A 19325-nucleotide genomic window follows, 5' to 3' on the forward strand; every position below is an offset into this window, starting at 1 on the left:
TTGCTTTGCTTCATCCTTCACTGTCCTCACCACCGTGGGCTTCCGCATCTCATAAATATGTGTATTTATTGTCAACGTGCCCCAGAGCTCAGGGGTATCGTGAGGAGCTTGAACCTGCGCCCCCCAACCCTGCTCTGCCCTTCACGGGTGCTGCATCCCCATCCCTGCCTGCTCCTGTGGTTTCCCTGCTGCCGTCACGGCGTTTGCTACTTTTGTTTTTTTCATTTTTGTTCTCTCTTAAAGCCCTGGCCCCGCAAGGCTGGATATTAGATGGACTATTTGCTTAAGGAAATAAAAAAGGACTTTCCAGCCCTCCTGTTCACAGACAAAAGGCTTTACAGCCTAAGCCAGGGGGCTTAGGAAGCAGCAGATAAAAGCAATTTTCCAATGGTTGTCTTAATATATATTGAAAAACGTGGGCTTTTTAAGCTAAGCTCATGATTGGTTTCGGATTTTACTCATAACCTCAAACACCTGCGCGTGGCGATGCTGAGCTTCTTGCTGCTTGGGGGCAGCCAGAGTGGGAAGGAGGGGAAAAGGGAGATAAACCCATCCCGTGTGAGCAGGGCTGCTCTGCCCTGCCCCGTCCTGCCCATCCTGGCCTCAGCGTGGCTCCTCCTGAGCCATTCATCTCCCTTTCCTTCCAAGCCAGGACGATTTCTGGGCCAGGAGCCGGGGGCCACCCCGTCACTGCGTCGCCACCGGTGTCTGCAGCCCCACGTGGAAGATGCTTTGCGCTGTCCCGGAGCCTGCCTCCAAAGAAATCCCTGCGTTCCTGCCATTCTTTGCCATTTAAGGATTTAAATGAACAGCAAATCCTTCGGGAAGCAGGCACGACCTCCGCGCTCGCCTCCCGGAGCAGCCGGTGCCAGACCTGACGCCGGGCATGTGAAGAAGAGCCCTGGAAAGCAGCAGGCTCCTGCCAGCTCTGCTGGCTGATGCACCACAGACCTGCAGCACCGCGGGGAGCAGCCGGGTCCCAACCTGGCCCCGAGACCCCTGAGAGCATCCCTGTGCGAGCAATGCCCTTCGCTTTGCGGGGTCTGTGACAGCGCAGCTGAGCGCACGCGGTGCCAACTGCAAGGTGTGAAAAAGGAGAGGGAAATTTGGGCTCCTCCGGGGCCAGGCTGGAGCTGCCTGGATCTCGAGGATCTCAGGGTTTTGGGGTAAGAGCTGGGGGCTTGCAGGGGACACCCCGGCCCTGGAGCTGCCATCCTGCTGCGTGGCTGGGGGCTGCGAGCCCACGGAGCCGGTGGGAAAGGGGGTAGGAGATGGGTATCAGTGAGAAAACGACTGGAGCGAAACAAACAAAAGGAAAAAAAAAACACACACACACAAAAAAACCCCAACCCAACCCACCCCAGCCCATGGTGGCAGCCTGCCAGTTCCAGCTGGTTTCGTAAGGACATCGCAGCCTAAAAATACACAAAGAGTCGGCCAAAAAAAAGTCGGATCTTTCTGCACCGAATCTGTCACCCCCCGCCCTCTGCGAGGAAGGAGCCGTTTCTGTCAGAGCTGTCAGGCAGCGATGGAACAGATTAGGCAGGGTGCAAGGCTACGGTTCAACAGGTCGCCTTTGGGGGGAAATCGAAGCGAGGTTACTGGTGGTGCTGGCTGTTCCTGCTCCCCGAACCAGCCATGGGAAGGGAAGAGTTTGCTGCCAAACCCTGGCAGCATCTCCTTCTCCAGGCAAAGTGGCCACGCAGGGCTCAGTGTTTGCCACCCGGTTCCTGCAGCCTCGTACCCTGGACAAGCCATTGCCTGGTGTCTGTCCAGGCCAACAGAATCCAAACTTCACTAAAAAAAAACCTTTTATTTTCTTTCTTTCCAGGCCACGAGCTGATTTCTGCACAAATGAACTCTGGCTGCCAACTCCCCTTAGCCAAGCCGTGGCACCCGAAGGAGCCTGCTGGCATCATTTTTGATTCAACAGGGGTGGTTCCCAGGTTTGGGAAGGGGACAAAATGATAACCAGGATATTTTCTGCTAGTGCCAGACCACCTCCTGCTCTGACAGAGCCCCTGGTGCAAACGGGAGAACCAGCACGAGCTGCTGCCCTTGTCCTACCCCTCTGGGTGGGAGCTTCACCAACACTGGGACAGCCCCGACTGGTACTGCGGGTCATTAAACAGCGATTTATTTAGTCAGGAGAGGTTTTACAAAGCCCCAGGCCAAACGCAGCATTGTTACGATGCCACGTGGCAGTGCAGAAAGGGATGGAGGGGGAAGGTGCTGCTGAGCCCTGGCCCTTGGGGAGCAAACTCCTGCCCGCAGCGCAGTCTGGGCTGTCCCCTGGGTCTGTTCCCACGGGTCTTAGAGAGATTTTTTGGGGTAAAAGTGGATTAGGAGGGGAGAAGTGACAGTGCTGTGCCACCAGTTTTGGCCTCCATAGCCAAGGAGGTGCTGAGCTTTTGGAGGAGCTGGCTGCAGAATTTGCACTCCAGCTTGCAGGTGGGTTTGCTGGTGAGGAAACTCAGTCCTCACAGCCTCCGGGCAGCATTTGGTGGGCTGGGGAGGCGAGCGTTGCCTCACAGCCACGTTGGAAACACCACCACATGGCCTCCACCCTGCTTTGGGCCAAAAGAAGCATCCCTGGGAGAGGCTGCACCTGATTTTGGTGAAATTGGCTCTCCAGATGAACAAAGACTGGGGTTGGGATGCTGGAAACCATCGAGCTGCTTTCCAAGAGCACATCCTTCCCGTTGTGCTGTTGCTCCAGCTGACACTCAGATGCAGCCACGTAACAATCCTGATCCCTTAACTTCCGAGTCAAACCTTGGAGCCTGGGACCTCCAGCGAGCCCTCAGTTCTGCGAGGCTGCAATTTCGCCTCCTGGCTGGGATAACGGAGGCCTCGCTACCAGAGCCAGCCCCACTGCAGACCTGGCACCCCCAGACGTGGCGGAGCTGCTCCTCCCTGCAAATCCCATTTGCATCTCATTTGGGGGGATCTGCGCCACCTTGGCGACTCCAGGCAGCCAGCTCCGGCCCTTAGCAGCTCTTTTGTTCTGCTTATCGCAGGGGGAACTTCATTATTCAAAGCTGGTGGGCATATTTACTTACAGGGGTAAATTAAACCATAAATTCAGACAAATGTATCTACATCTCTGCCCGTGATGTATTTTCCCTGTCTGCTTGGGCTCTAAGACACAAAGGTGGATTGTTCAATAAACAGTGCAATGCAGTCATCCCAATTAATTGGATTGTTCCATTTACGCCGCTACTCCCCCCAATTAAACACAAATGAGCTCAAGTGACAGGCACGAATAAGAAGGGCGGACAGAAAACCATATTCTAATGCAAAAGCTGTGATAAGAAAATGAAATCTATGCACCTGATGGGAATATTAATGCAAAACCTTGACCTATAATTCTTCTTTCTTCAGTCTGAGAGCGCCAGCAACAATTGCAGCTCATTAAAACGGACCGTGTCCTGATAGCTGTGCGTAATGCCCACGTCCCACAAGTCCCATGATCCGAACGCTTACCTTGCTGCCAAAAGCAATTTCGCAGAGCTGCACGGTCCTGAAGCACAGAGCACTCGCCTGGGGTAATGAAGCCTGGGCGGATCGCTTGCACAAGTACTAAATTAGGGCTGGTGGGCTAAATAGGATCTGCTATCCACTGCCTGGCCGTGCGTAGCCTCTTCTCCAGAGTCCCTAGGAAAGCTGCACTGCTCTCCAGCCCCATCTCGGCCAGAGGTGTCCCAGTGACTTGGGGACACCCGCACACGAGGTGCCTTTGGAGCTGGAGGGAGGGTCACCGCCCGTGGTGCTCTCAGCTCATGGGGTCTGTGGCAACAGCCCCAACCCTGAACACCCCTTCTCCCTTCTGAACACGGGGTTATGACGGGGAAAAAAGCCAGCAAGCAAACCCAGAAGTGCTGGTTTCGATGGACCTTGGGATTTCAGCCAGCCCCGTCCCCTCATTCAACGCAGCACCAACTTCAAAGCTAACTTCAGTTTGAGACTCAGGGGGCTGAGCTGTGAGCAGTGCCAAGGACGGAGATTTTACAGCCTCTCTGGGCAACCTGTTCCGATGGCACCGTGCTGGGGCTCAGCCTAGAAGCAGTCCCTACATCACGACAACGTCTGGCTCTAATTTCTTAGCTCTTTTTTTGCGAGGTAAAGTGCGCGTTGGCATGTGGGATGCAATGAGCTTTGGCAAGGAAGGCGATACCAGCACGCAAAGACAATTCCTCTGCAAAGTAAAGAGATCAGAAAGCAGCCCCACGTGAGGCAGGGCGAGGGGGAAGGCAGAGGTATTTTATCCTGCGTTCGGTGCCACATTTCCACAAGGCACTGCCAGAGCAGCTCCTGGAGATGGAGCAACCGAAGCGGTGTCCGGATTGGGCTTGGTTTTTGGCACAGCCCGGAGATGTCAGGGCTGCAGCTAGCTGTGCCAGGGCAGCCGACACAATCGCATCTCTCCCCCTCTCTGGGCACAGCGAGGTCTGAATCCCTCCTTGGAGGCAGCTCTCCCTCCCTCTGCTCCCAGCACCGAGAGCCAAAGGCAGCAGCGAGCTTCCCAGCCCTGACACCTCAGACGTGTGAAGACGGATGGGTTGAACGCAGGCCTAGAATGCTTTGCAGTTTCACGGTAGTTTCACAGCCCTGGCATTACCGAATGATCTTTCAATGTACTTGGAAGCAGGAGGAGAATAACTTGAGATGGATTCTGGCTTTCTTGTGTGTGTGGACGTGCAAACTGGCTCTGCCTACACAACTTGCCTGTGTGGATAGGCACATGGCAAACCGGTGCTCGTGTGGCTCCGTCTGCTCCGTTCCCCTCAAGTTTGGGGCTTTTCAAGGCAGGTCCCTGGCCCTGGGTGCTTCAGATCCCAGCTGCCCTCTGCACTGTCCTCCACTGACCAGGCTAGTGAGGAACTCGAGGACGGGAAACACAAGGCGGTTTTTACATCCGAACAAAAGCAGAAGATTAAGGAAACCAGCTGGAAACCTCCATTTTGCTGATTTTGAAAGCAAAATGTGGGTCACAGATGTGCTTCCACAGACAGAAATTGGCTGGACAAGAAAAGGCATCAGCAATGCCCAGACTTTTTGATGATCAGAGGTAGATTTAGCTCCCAGGCACGGAGACAAGAAAGGAAGAGGAGACGAAGTAGGAATAAAAACATAATCAAGAGATTAGGAATGTAGAACTCAACCCACCCGTAAATTTGCCTTAGGGAATGATGAAAAAATGCAGTAATGAAAAATGATGAAACCCACTGCTACTTCTTGCTCTCTTCCCTTCTCTTCCTGTCCGTATTGTTTTACTTTTTGCTGTACAAGACGCAGGAGGCCTCTTATGGAACCTCCCCTTTCCCTCTGTCTCATTTTTGCTTTGCAGAAGTGCTATTTTCTACTTTTCCTTTGCAGCAGGTATAAAAACCATGCTAAAGACAAGCTGAATTTAGAGCCTAAAAGAAGTAAGAGTTGCAGGAAAGTCCACGCTGTTAGGCAGGCATGCACGGGAGAGCAGACAGCGATGTGCTCCTGCCCATCTTTGATAGGAGGGATGTTATTAATCACTCCGTGTTTAGGCTAATAAGAAATATTACATCTATTTTCAGAGAAATTAACGACAGACTAATAAGAACCATGCTGCTAGCTCTCGGAGGTTGTTGATTAGCCTGTGCCTTGGTCTCCCAGGGCACAGAGCAGAAGGCCTGTTGTTTGAGCCATTAAAAAAAAAATCAAGGTAAAGCCCTGGAAGAGCACCGCAGGATCACTGCTGCGCTGGCCAGGGGAGCGAGGCTGGTGACAGAGCAGGGCTGGCTTTGTCTGGCTGCTCTGTCTCGTTGGAGGCCGTCACTGCGGAAGCTGCAGGACGCAGGGGACAGTCACAGTGTCTGGCCCGTGTCCCTTCATTAAATAAAGCAGACACTAATGCCCCAGGCCAGGGCTGACCTCGGAGCAAAGCCCAAGCAGCGGTTCCTTGAAAATGTTTCTGAAAAGCTCGCAGCATAGCCAGGGGTGTGCGGCACCTGGGGACGAGGGGAGGTGCCTGAGCTGCTCCTGATGCTCCCCTGGTGCTGGCCACCAGCTCGCAGGTCACCCGACCACCTTCAGGCTATGTGGCACACGCCAAGCAGCCATGAGCCCTGGCCCCAGCAGCAAACTTCCCAAACTTCCCTCCTGCCAAAAGTGCCAGGCCCAGCACCAAGAGGAGCCTGAAATAAGAGAGGTGCCGGTACGCCAGCAGCCCAGCTCACCTCCATCACTGGTTTTCAACCTCTGCAGAACTCCACATTCAGCTTTTTTTCAGGGACTTATTTTTCTCAGCCCTAATGAAAACCCGTTTTGTAGTTGCTGGTGTTTCAAAGCCTGTATCAGTGTCAATAAAGAGAAGTCCTTCCCCAAGAGAGAAGAACAAAAAACAGAAATCTGTCTCTCTCTTTTTTTTTTTTCTTTTTCTCATGCAGAAGAAAACAACCCCGAAGCACTGCAAGATTAAATGAGAAATGTGCCTCTTTCCACTGGGTGTCCACTGGGCGTGAATAAGTGCCAAGTGAGCTCTTGCTTCCATCGCCATCTGGTGCGAGGCACCAGGGCCTGGAGGTGCAGCGGGACGCCTGGAGGCCCCGCTGCCCGTGGTGGCTGAGCCCCCAGAGGCTCCTGAACGGGATGCGAAGGGCTTTGGTACCTTCAGCACACAAATTGTTGTCCAGCCACAGCAGAACCAGCAGCCTGGAGCAGGAGAGGCTGGGGTTTTCTCAGCCCGTGGGTAGGAAATGGGAGCGCTCTTCTAGGGAAAGGTCTGGGTCCTCTTCTTGTGACAGATTTGTGGCATCGCCACCCCCTTGAAAGGTGTTTTTTCTTTTTGGGTCCCCAGTTTTGAGAAGTGGGAAATGCTCCAAAAGCCATTTTGCCAGCTTCATGTGGCAGATCTCTGCCTTGGGTGCATCCAAGAGGGTGAACAGCAATGCACCCTGCCACCAGCTCCCTGGGAATGTGGGTCTGTGTGCTCCCATTCTTCATTCACACGGCTGAATCCATCATTTGTCTGCCCTATTATAAAAGATAGCATCGATCTTTAACCAAACAAGAGACACAGCTTAGTGATGGGACCCAGCAGGTCAGCCTGATAGTTGGACTTGGTGATCTTGAAGGCCTTTTCCAACCTAGATGGTTCCCTGATTCAACTGATTGCAGAAGGAGCAGCGAAACTCCTGCTTGCTCCAGCAAGCCTGAATTTCTCCTCTCCTTCCATCCTTTCTCCTATTATCTCCTCTCTTTTTGCGTTGACTGGCTTGAGAATCCCAGTGCAGCACAAGAGACTTTGTTAGACACCGAAAATAATTGCACTGGGCTGCAACTACGCGTTGATATTGTTGTGAATACCACAGCACAGAGCCTAGAAGCTGCTTGTGGTTTCAGAGCCCTTGCTGATGAATTGCCCAGCATCTGGTCACATTGGGAGGGCTACGCTTGTTATTTTCAACTGCTGTAGTGCACGGAAGGAAAATCAAAATGCTTTCCTCAAGGTAATTGGCTCTAAAACAATTGAAGAATTTTCCACAAGGTTGTAATGCAATTAGGACTGGCATTCTCTACAATTTATCTCTCTAATGGTATGCTTTTGCCATCAGATCCTTATTTTGTGCGAAAAAAAAAAACTGGCAAGAAAAGGCAGATTTTGCTGTTACCGGCAATGCAATATAGATTAAGCAGAGCTGTCCACCCAGTCGTGATTAAAAGTCAGCATAATGTTGGGATCGTCACTCGGCTGTAGTGGTTCGTGGTGTGGAACGGTCGGGTGGGATGCTGTGACACCAGGCACACATCTGCAGAGCTCCCGTTTGGGTTTCAGGCGGTGCCAAGCGATGTGTCATCGCCGCTCGCGTTCTGCTGCAGCGCCGCAAGAGCAGAAATAATTCTGCGCTCCCGAAGTGCCCTGCCAGCTTGGATGGGAGGAGCTGGTGCAGGCTGGTGACAATCAGGGCCACCGCGCGGAGCAAAATCATCAGCCACCCCGGCGTTTGGGTCCGTGTTTTGATCGACATCCAGGAAAAGTCTAAGCAGAGGTGCCAGACAATCCAAGCAGGCAGCAGCTCCCGAAGAGCATGAGTCAGCTGCTGGGCTTGTTGACACGGGACACTGCGAAAGCCAGAAGCATGGACAGAGCATTCCCCTGTCACCACTCTGGGAAACCTCTACTGCTGTGGCTATCGAAGCAGACTGCTGGGGAGTAACTGGGAAAAGGATCACTCTGTGCTTGCTCGTTCCTCATACTTCACCACGATTTACTGACTACTGTCCAAGACACAGTACAGGGCCACAGGGACTTTTTGCCTGCCTGCAACAGCTGCTGGGACTGAAATTATGGCATGAAATGCTTTGTCTCCCTGCCTAGGTAGAGGCGAGCACGTTGGAAGAATTACCATTAGGAATGGGTCTGAGCTGGAACAGGGGGAACACTCAGTGTTTCTTCAGAGCCAGAGCAGCTGTTTATGGGCAAATGTCCTGTTTTTATAATGGGGTGAACCAAAGCCATGGACTCCATCACCATGAAGAAAACCTCTGGCCATGGTCCCTAATGGTATGGATGCCACCGATGGTATTACAAGAATAATGTGCCGCCGCCGTAAATGCAAATACTTCCCCTACCCTTCTGTAGGACTATCAGAAAAACAAACCCGAGAGCTGTACTGCTATACAAAGCAGGGCACCACACCCTCCTGTTATCTGTCAGACAAATGAAGAAGCCATCAGCCACAGACATGGGTTGGTCTGTCTCGGTTTGTAGAAACCTACCTCAAACAGTTTTGAAGCAGTCTGAGCACCTGGCCTCAGGGTCCTGGACCCCAGACTGGCCAGAAGGGGACAGGAAAGTCCTGCCTGCACCTTCCTACCTTGCAGCAGCCTGTGACACATCACAGACCCTCCTCTGTAAGCAAAGCCATGATCAGATCCAGTGCTGGGAGGCAGCTAACACCTTTGGGGTCATTTTGGTTAAAATTTTAACAAGTCCAAATGCAGCTGCTTAACACAAAAATGTATCAATGGGAGTACTCACTATTGGGCCGAGTCGTTAAGTTGATATTCCCGGGACCTGTTGAAGCATTCCTGGATCCCGGAGTCTGCCCAGAGTCTCATCATAGCCGACAGCAGCTCTGGAGAGAAGGGCTCTGTGTCCTCCATCCGACTTACGACGTCGCAGACCATCTTGGCATCAGCCTGCAGAGGGAAGAAAGGAGAGGTCAGACGGATGCTGAAGGCAGATTTCAGAAACAGTGCACCAGGCCTTCAGGGGCAGGGGGCTGTGTATTCGGGATGGGGCTTCGGGATCCACACCGTATGCTCCAGCAGGAAGGGCAAAAGGAGGACGAAGCAAGATTTCCTTGGAAATCTTGTCCTCCTTTTGCCCTTCTCGTCCTCCTTTTGCCCTTCCTGCCGGAGCAGGATCGGGTCCTTGTGCAGCCCACCTCGTGCCAACACATATTGCTCATCCGCAGACAACTGAGTTGGCACCACATATGGGCAGAGCCTCTCGGTAGCAGGAAGAAATCCAGGTATGCACAAATACATCCTACACCTATCGGAGTGCTGCATCCCCTGCAATGATCCCCGTTTTACCAGGTTCGTGACCTTGCTGAAGCAGGGACCATCTGCAGCAGAACGGGCAGCAAAAAGGCTCCAAAAACAGTGCTTTTCAGCTGCTGGTTTATTGCTTTTTTTTTGAATTCCTGTTCTTTCCTACCAGCCTGTCTCTGCGACGGGGGCTAACTCCTGTTAACATAACACCTTGGCTGTCTGTGCCGCTTTGTGACTCAGATGGAGAGGAATCTCCTGTGGTTAAGGAGTATGGCAGGGCGGGCAGGGCCAGCTGGTGGTTTTCGGATGGAATCTTTTTTCGGTGAGAAAAATCTGATTCACTGGAACCGCAACTTCTCCTGCAGGATATTGCTCTGACACAGCCCGGGTCTGGAAGATGTCTCAGATTTGGGATGGGAACGTCTAGACAGGCTCGGAACAGCTGAGCGCAGCCCTCCTGTGACGGCCCGCAGGGGCTGGTGCTTCCCTCGTTTGTGAAGCAGGACACCCGAATTCGTGGCCACCTCTGCTCGCGTTGCAGTAAGGAACCCTCCCGCATCCCCCCCCCCCCAGGCTCCTGGAAGCCCAGGGGTGCCGGCTAATCCGCAGAGGTTTTCTTTCATAGCTTTGTTAATTGAAAAAATTGGCGAAGTCTCACATTTCTGCCAGCTGACACAAAACCAATTATTATTACTATAATTAATTGGCAAAGAGGAGCTCTTATCCTGCATTTGTGCTTACAGCAAGCTGGTGCAGACGACCTCCTTGTTTCATTACCTTTACTCACATCCCATTTGTATATCCCTGTTGCCATCCCTGTACATCCCCATCCCTGTTTCCCCCTGGGCTGGATCTCTTTGGGCAGCTGTAGGGTTCCCAAGGGCATCGGGACGGTGTCACCTCCCCAGCCCGCTGGGGAATCAGCCCCCTGGGGTCCAGGCTACCAAAACATGAGCCCGGGATGTCCCCAGTCCTGTGCTCCTGTGTCTCTGCTGTATGAAGAGATGGAAAACAAACCGAGCTGCCCTAGGGACTGTTCCTTCGGTCACTGTGATGATTAGATGTGGGGGAGCACCACGAGAACCTGGTTGCATGGCTAGGAAAGACAACGTGTATGGCACAGACTGCACAGCCGGGATCAAAACCCTTCTGCAGCCTCAGTTTAATGAAACCGATGAAAAATCACAGGGCACCGAGCTGCTAGCACTGGAGACAGAAGCTGCTGGAGATTTCAACACTCGAAGAGCTTCAGTTCCCCAGAACATCAGGTCCTTACGGGCTGAAGGCTCAGTACTGTATGGAGACATCATCCCATAAAACTTAATGGGGGGGAGTCTCTACGCTTTGAAGACTTTATGAACATGAAGTCTTTTTTTCACAGAATGCTTAACTTCATTTTGTAGTGCCCAGAAATCCTTCCAGCCCTCCGAACAGCCTCTGCTCATTTTCGAGAAATAGTATTGGTGACTCACGCCTCAAAGCCAAGGCAAACGAAGAACCTTGAAGAGTTCACTTCATTTCAAAAGCTTGTTTTCTGCCCCGGAGGGCTTCGTGAGCTCAGTGAATATTCATAAATCATCGGTATGGCTTCCCTGCCCTGCTGCAGCTGTAATTCTCCTCCTTCCCCAGGTTCTAAATAACAGGAGAGCTGCTAAAGGCCAGCGGGCTCGGGGCTGCCGTCCAGCTCACGGACACGCTGCTGACTTCAGCTGTGTGCTTAGCAAGCTGCCCAAACTGCTCTGCAGAGAGATGCTTTCGGTTAGGGGGGTAGGAAGCCTCTCTTATGTTACCTGCAATAAGGTAGGGGGGGATTTACAGGCCTAAGTCTCATCTGCTCATCTCTGATGGCCTCTTGGCCTTGGTGTCCCCTTGCGGGGACAAGCATCCCAGGCCACAGGTATCACGTCTGCTCGGGCTGGCCGTGGGGCTCAGCTCACAGGGCAGGGCATTATTTTGGTTGATGCCAGCAGAGAGAAGCTGCAGCAACCCTGCAGTCCCTGGGAGTCTCTTTTGGGGATGGCCAAGCTCCCTGCAGGAGCTGCAGCTGGGGCAGGAGGGCTCCTTGCTCCTGCTGAACGGGAGCAGCCCTGTCCCAGACTGGGTTTTGTTTTGCCCAGAGAAACATTCCACTCTCGATTTTGTACACCCAGCAGAAGCAGGGGAAAGGAGCAGCTTTAAAAATACTTCTCCCCCCTACCAAGGATAAAACCCCTCTGTCAAGGAGTGTGGGGCCATCCACGAGTCCATGCATTTGTTAGATGCTTTAACGAGCAATTAAGGAGCCAGGAAGAGCAGATCCCCCTTTCTCTTCTCGCTCTCCAGGCTGCATCTCAAGCTGGGAATGACATTAAAATCTGCAGCCCCCTCCGGGCCCAGCAGGTAGGTTTTTAAATACTGCCTGATTGACTTTTCTCCTCCCGCCTCCCCCGGGCCTGGCGCTCCCTCTTCTCCCGAGGTGAGAGGCGCTGAGCCTCCTGCCACGCTTTGCGGCTGTGCCGAAGCGAGCAATTAAATAAAGCAAAACAAACCAGACCAAGCGCCCCCCCCCCCCGCCTCCCGCCCCGCCTCGCAGCTCCCATCCGACGGGGATTGAGTTAATGAATATCACGGTGGTATTTCAGCTACCTCCGGAGCTAAAAATAAGCAGCCGCCTGCCCCTGGGACCGCTGGAAGGAGGCACAAAATGGTGCGGTGCTTCCTCCTCCAGCCCTGCCCCTGCACGTCCCCAGAGCCTCCCCTCTGTGCTCTCGGGGCGGACAGCACTCGCCATCTCGTCTCTGGGGCGATGCTGAGAAGGGTGCTGTGATTTCCAGGCTGGTGGGCACGATTTTCATGCCTCTGGAGAGGTCTCATCCGCTCAGTTGAGTCTTGGGAGGCTGGGAGAAGCTCGCTCGGCTCACTGCCTCCTTAGCTGGGTGTCGCGGCGAGGGCTGGGGTGATTTAATGTGGAGCTGACGGGTTTTGGGGTTGGTGCCGGTCTCCTTCAGGCTGGTTCTGATCCGGGAGGAGCGTGACCCCCGGCATCCTGCTGCTACATCAAGGGGCTGGCGTTTTGTCACTGCGGGTCAGACCCTGACCTCAAGCTGATTGTCTTTGGGTTATTCATTACCGAGAGCAGGACTCGTTCAGCTCCGTGTCACTCCCGAGTGCTCAATGTGTCCACCTACAGCAGGAAAATCGCAGCTGGCTGGCTGGGCATTGGCTGTGAGAAAGAGCTGAGCTCCCAAACCGTGGGACTGCAAATTACACGCTGGGTCTCTAACGATCAAGCTAAGAGACCAAATGGCCCCTTGTTAAAAAGCAAACCTACGCTCCTGGGGAGGAACTGGGGAGGGTTCGGTATGGCCGGGACGAGGTGGGGTTTTACGAGGCAGTGAAGTCCCTGGACAGAGGTGAAGAAGCAGCTTGGTAACTTTCTGGGAAGCCACCGAGACTTTTCTCTTCACCCTGCATCTATCCGGGCATCAGACACGCGGTATAAAGCCAGTTCACACGGGGAGCTGCTTCCTCACTAACCTGGCCGTAACTACGGTTATTTAATTGTCTCCCATATGTCATTGTCACCCAGCACACAGGGGATGTGCAGCAAGCAAACTTACGACTTCGCTTGCAGCAGCCACACACCCCAATTAATTTGTTACCTTGCTGGAAGGAAGAGGGGCTCCCCATAGCAGGCAGACATTACCGGCAGTCATGTTTGTCTCTGCAAGCCATTATTTTTCATCATGCAGATATAAATCACTCCTAATTATTTGTTCCTCACCCAGCTACGATCTGTGCCTGCAAATGTCAGCGGCGCTGCTCGTGCCCCCGCCGCCGCAGTATTGCATCGAAGTGGGGCTCCGAGGTCCCCATCTCTCCGACCATCCGGCTGCCACCCTTTGAAGCTGTCTGGACATTAATTAGGGGACGTTTTTTCCCATTAAGCAACAGTCTTCTGGATGGAGAGACTTCAGGGGAAAGGGAGACTTTTAGGAGAGACTTGTAGAGACTTATGTGGAGCTATGTGGTACAAATCTGCTAAACCTCACACAGCTGCACTGACTTAGGCTCACAGGAGAGCTGACCCCGCTGTGCCATACTGCATGGCGCTTTCTTTGGAGAACTAAATCTCAGTAAATATCATTTTTTTGCTGTTATTTACTCTGATTAATCATACATGCCACTCAGCCCATCTCAAAGGTTAACACTGGGGCAATTTCCTCTGGTGGCGTGTTGTACTCCAAGCTGCATCTCAACATTGCAGAAAAAGAGCAAAAGAGCAGCATTAAATCTTCCTGGTGGTGCAAGAAAAATCAGAGACATGGTGCTTGCCATCAGCAAGCCAGTCTTGTGTAACCCAAAAAAAAAAAAGAGGAGTGGCTGTGGCCAGCCAGGAACCTGGGTGAAATCGAACTGATTTACTGAAAGCATCCAGCAGCTGCAAAGGATGTCCCTGGAGGGGGGACTTTTTTTGGGGACCAGATCCTGGCCTCGAGGCACAGCTGTGTGCATCTCTGCTGCATCAGGGAGAGAAACGAGGGCCTGTAACTCGGGGGCAGAAGGTGGCTCATAAACCAAAAACCTCCTCCTTAGGCAGCAGCTCGGGAATCTGGACCGTGTTTCACAGCTGAAGTGTGGCTGCAGCACAGCAAAAGCTGGTTATTTTCACACTCTTTGCAGCCTGAATGAATTCTGGAAACAAAGCAAAGCTTGGGAATACGCCTCTTCCAGAGGCACTCAGGGCCCGGGGCCAAGTCCATAGGAGTTTCTGCAGGCACTGAGCAAACAGCCACACGTGTGACTCTCCCCCTCACTCTCCCCCTCTCTCACACATCTGTGTCTCAGCGCTGACCCCCGAATCTGTGGAAATCTGGCACGAGGCCATCGCCGTGCACCACGGCAGGGATGGCCTTCCCCTCCTTCAGACACCCACCCGCCTCCACGCTCAGTGCAGGCCCTGGCGGTGCCTGCAGCCTGCGGGGCCTGCGGTGCTTTCACACCAAGGCAAGGCCCGTGGTGCTCTCTAACGACCTGCAGGCAGCCAAGCCGAGCCCACCAAATTCAGTTAGCTCTGGCTGCCTTTCCACAACGTCACGCCAGCCTGTCTTTCACCCTGCCCGTGTCCCAGGGCTCACGGAAAGGCTGGGTGGCTCGGGTGCAGGGCTGCTGGCAGGCAGTGGTGTGCAGGGAGCAGCCCGACAGCCCTGACGTGCACAGATCTCCTGAGGCCGTGCTGTCTGGCTCACAATTAGCAAACCCTGGTTTTTATATCCTGCTGGAGCCAGGACGGGCCCTTCACCTCGGACTGCCCTGGCCGAGCAAGGTGTGTGTGCCTGCTGTTTGGTCTAGGAGCTCCCTTCCTCCCGAAACGCCGCTGCTGCTGTGCTTTCTGCCCGCTGCTCGGCCTGGGGAGACACCGAGCAGGGCTGATAGCGGAGGTTATCGTGGCTCCAAGGCAGCTTTGTCTTCGGTACTACTTTGGTTCCCAGCCATTCTGTGTGATACCGCAGCCAGATAAAACCAGCAAGCCTCTATGTGGGTACAAGCCTCGTTCCCCCTTCCCTGTTTGCTTGGCCCCGCTGACTGTGCCTGGCAATCCTGGGAGCTGACGAAGGGGAACACAGCAGAGAGAGGAGCTGGTTTTCCACACAAGGATGGGAACACCGGGAAGCATGTGTGAAATGGTCTCAAAATAGGTCCTGAACCACCAGCTGCACTGAAGGGTACGGAAATGCCCCTCAGAACCAATTTCTTTCTTCTGTCGCAGGAAACCTCCTCCTTCATATTATATCCTCATATCCCTTAGCGAGGGAGCAGGTGGAGGCTAACAGGTGAAAAAGTGGCACCATGTCAGCATCCCTCTGGGGACAGACGCTTCGGTGGCTCCTCGGACCTACAGGCACCGAGCAGAGGGCCTGGGTAAGGGACCCGCGAGCCCAAACCTGATCCCGTGCTCACGGAAAGGGCTGGCGGTACCTTCAGGCACACACAGCGCTGCCCACCAGGGAGAGGATGAGCGAGGGAGCGCAGATGGGGGACATTACCCGCATGGCTTCCTGCTCGGCAGGGAAGTGCTCTGACGTGGCGGCGAGGAGGGGACTGGGAGCAGGGAAAGGCGAGGGAGCGAAATCCTCACAGTGCGTTGCTCTCGCTGCTCTGCCCTTCTCCTCTCTCCAAAATCATCTCTGCTGGGTGAAAGTCCATAAAATTAAGCAGCAGCGGAGTGCTTATGGTGCAGTAAACGGCAGGGGAATGTCTGATATCCCCCGGTGGGAGAGCAGCTGGGGAAACCGCATCGGCTCCCGCGATGTGCAAAATAAATGAACTGTCCTGCAGTCCCTGCCAAGCGAGGGGCTGAACACGGGCCGGGGGCTCTGGGAACACACCGGGGCCCCATGGAGCCTCTGCTGGGCTCAGGAATTAGCCATGGCTTTAGCCTGCATGTTTTCCACTCTTTGGATGTCTTGAAGATTTTCCACATCAGCATCCCGCCCGCTGCAGGGTGGCAGGGCAGGGGGGGCGCCCACTCTGTCCTGAGAGCTCTCCTAGCCACAAAGGGGAAGGGGCAGAACGGGAAAAGAGCCCCGGTGCTGGGAGCATTCTCAGTACAAAGCAGGATTTTTTAAAATCTCTGGCTAAATGCCGCTCTTGTATGATGATTTATAGGGCAGCGTCCTCCTGCTGGGAAGCCGTGCGGTGCGGGAACCCAGTAATTAGCGAAATGTTCAGGGCTCGATGCTGAACGCTGGGTGCTCATATCCACTCCACAATTAATCCCGCAGATTTATCAGCGCGTCATATGATGAGGGACCAAGTCTGTAGGTTGCAGCGCCCTGAAAGAACTGCTGGTGTCTCGACCAGAAAGAGCCTTGTTTCACTTTATGGTCCTGTTTCACTTGGAGATCTGTATTGAAGATACGTACTTAGAGGACAAGGTGGACAGAAAAAAATCCACACACACCAAAATTTCAGCTTTCCTACCAAATTTCAGCTCCTTGTGGCATCCTAGTTGCCTTTTTTTCTTTGCTGTAAGCCGTACTTGCACTTGGGATATCTGCTTAGGGATTTCTTCCTGCTCTCCACTGAAATAGCCACAGCAGGGGGTCGGTGGGGTGTCCACTGCCCACGCCGTCTGCCTGACAGGGTGTCCCAAAATTATTTCTTACACCGATGGTGGGAGAGCAGCTATCACAGATGCCAAATAATAATGGATTTTCTACTTGACAGCAGAACTTAAAATTAGATGATGTGAAAAATCAGCTTGGATCAAACATTTCCCCCTGCCGCCTTCTGTAAAGCCCCCCAAACCTCTGAAAATTTCATTTCACACCCAGTCAAAGCACTTTCCTTGAGCCCTACCAATATACTTCATCTTGGTTTTGGTTTTTCAGGGGGTGGGAGGTTATTGTCTGCAATGCAGGCCAATTTTCAAGCAAAAAATCTGTTTCCAAATGAAAAGTTGGAAAAAAATCATCAAATCACTCCGGCCTTCCAGGACTGAAAATTTATTTTCTTCCTTTTGAAAAATTCTTCAAATTTTCAAAGAACCTCATCTTGGCCATGACTACCTCTAGATTTTGACCTCATTTAACAAGTCTTTTTGTTTTCTTCTAGTCTGTTTTTCAGTAAATTCATCAAATATTTCTGTCCAGGTCTAGCAATAAGCATATCAGGACCCTGCTTATCAGGCATCTTTTGTTCTTTGTTCGCCACTTATTTACAGTTTTAATTTGGATTCGACCCACAATTTTCTGTCTTTCCATCTTGTATTCCTTCATCAAATGCCTCACAAGATGATCACGGCTGGGTGCAGATGAAAGGGTTTTGCTCGTGTTCGACTTGAGCTTCACATGAGCAAAACGGGGCTCGCGAAGCCTGACATCTCCACGCCCCAGGAAATTGTGCCAGAAACAGCTTCCGAAATTCAGCGAGGCTGCACGTACCCCTGGGAAACGTTTGAAACTGCCGTTCTTAAAGCTTTGGGGATGTCTGCAAGCCCCCAGAGTAAATCCCAGTGAAGTAAGCCCTTCCTCCACAGCTTCTGGAGAAGAGCAAGAGCGTGTGGACCTAGGGTACAGTGGAAGCACAGCGTGGCAGGATTAACGTTGTAGACAATTTTTTTCCAGTTCCAGAGGAAGGAAAAAGCTCCGAGGAGGATTTATGGTCAGGATGCACGTACGCATGGTGAGAGACAGGATGGCACTGGGGTTTTATAGCTGTCCTGGCAGTCGGCTGAACATTAACTACCAGGGCATCACATACGGCAGCGAGGGCACTTGGGGAACTGAGTCACTTCTGCAAACTCGCCTCGGCTTCCTCTGTTTGTTTAAAAAGTACGTGGGGAAGAGGGCCCCCAGAAAAACGGCAGCGCTCTGCTTTACACAGCTTTCCCTCCCAAGCACGATGATCTTCTGGGGAGCCGCTATAAAAAGAGAAGATGGAAAATCTGCTCCTCGTTGTGTGCAAACCTGCAGTTGCTCCAAGATGTTCCCTGGCAGCGGCTCCCGATGCAGCTAACGAAGGCAGCTGCCCCAGTAACGCACACACCTACTGCCTCTGACTACGCTGGGTTCATTCCTTTTTCTTTTTCTTTTTTTTTTCTTTTCAGTCTCCAGCTGCACACAGGCAGCGATGGAGCCACACGGAGATGCTGGAGGTCTCCGTGCTCACGTTAACGTGGTGCAGGGGATGGGCTGAGATGAGACAAGATGCCATTTGCTGGTCAGAAGGTTTCCCCCATGACTTATTATTCCTACAGCCTTCATTTACCTTCCCTACCTCTTCATTTCCAGCTGCTCACAGACTTTCTTTGCAGGGAAGACCAAGAAGCCTAGGAAATGGGGAATGAGAAGCATTTGGATGTGGTCCTGCTGGGAGGAGAAGAGGCATCTGGTGGGGTCCGTAGGCCTGCTGAGGACATGGGTGCAGAAGTGGCTGTTGGAGGTGTTTGTGGCTGCCTACGAGCCCCAGTTTATAGGGGATGAAGGACAAATTTGCAGCTAAATCTCTCCTGCGCTGCTCTATCTCCAGTAAAATCGAGCCCCCAGTGCCTGCAGGAGGTTCGGAGGAGCTGTGCCTTTGATCAGCAGGGCTTACAGAGACTCACCCTCAGCAAGTTTCTGCTTAGCAGAGCCAAGTCCACGCTCACAGACTTGCTTATACGTGGTTCCGCATTGCTGCAGAGAAACATTGTCCTATATTTTCCTTACAGGAGCAGCAAGAAAGTTCCCCAAACCTCTGGCAGGGCATGGATGGGAGAAGGGGAAGGAGGGCAGGAGGGAAACCTGGTGGCCTTGGGGCATCTCTGGTCACCTCTGTCTCGTCTGTGCCCGTGGCTGGGCGCAGGGCTCGGCCTTGGTTTCCTGCCAGGCTGAGAAATGGCACAGAAAGGCCACTTCTGGGGAGCCAGGGGCGAGTGTTTCCACTCCAGGGGAATCTGTGCTCAGGGCTATTAGCAAGGACTTTTATTTTCAGAGAGGGTGGATAAATGGGACTTCAGGTGCAGCACTGGATGACAGGTTAGTCCGTAAAATAAGATGCCAGCAGAGAAACATCTTTGGAACGGCTTAACAAGGATAGGCAGAAATAGGCTGGGGGCCCAGAAGAAATCTTTGATGCTGTTGTGTTTATTTATTATTTATTCTTCTGGCACGAATATAGCATCAAAGAGTGTCAAAACCAAAAGGCCCATAACCTGCCGTAGCTGGATTAGTCCTACATCTCCGTGCCCACAGCGTCATGTAGTATTGGCAAGGGTGCCAATCGCTCCGGTGAGGATGTACAAGAAGGGATAGGAAAATTTCGGA

General features: G+C 52.9%; 1 protein-coding gene across 3 annotated transcripts in view; it reads right to left on the reverse strand.

The window, feature by feature from the left end:
* Window positions 1-19325, reverse strand: part of GNAO1 (G protein subunit alpha o1) — a 130343-nt gene that overhangs the window by 38478 nt on the left and 72540 nt on the right. For 2 of the 3 annotated variants that reach the window (XM_068693112.1, XM_068693113.1), the window contains exon 4: window positions 9020-9180. In XM_068693112.1, the coding sequence (XP_068549213.1) occupies window positions 9020-9180 (161 nt within the window). Of the gene's footprint in view, window positions 1-9019; window positions 9181-12162; window positions 12493-19325 lie in introns of those variants that run through there. The other variant, XM_068693114.1, reaches the window with a different exon arrangement.

Source organism: Anas acuta, chromosome 10 (genome assembly GCF_963932015.1).
Source record: "Anas acuta chromosome 10, bAnaAcu1.1, whole genome shotgun sequence".
Lineage (NCBI taxonomy): Eukaryota > Metazoa > Chordata > Aves > Anseriformes > Anatidae > Anas > Anas acuta.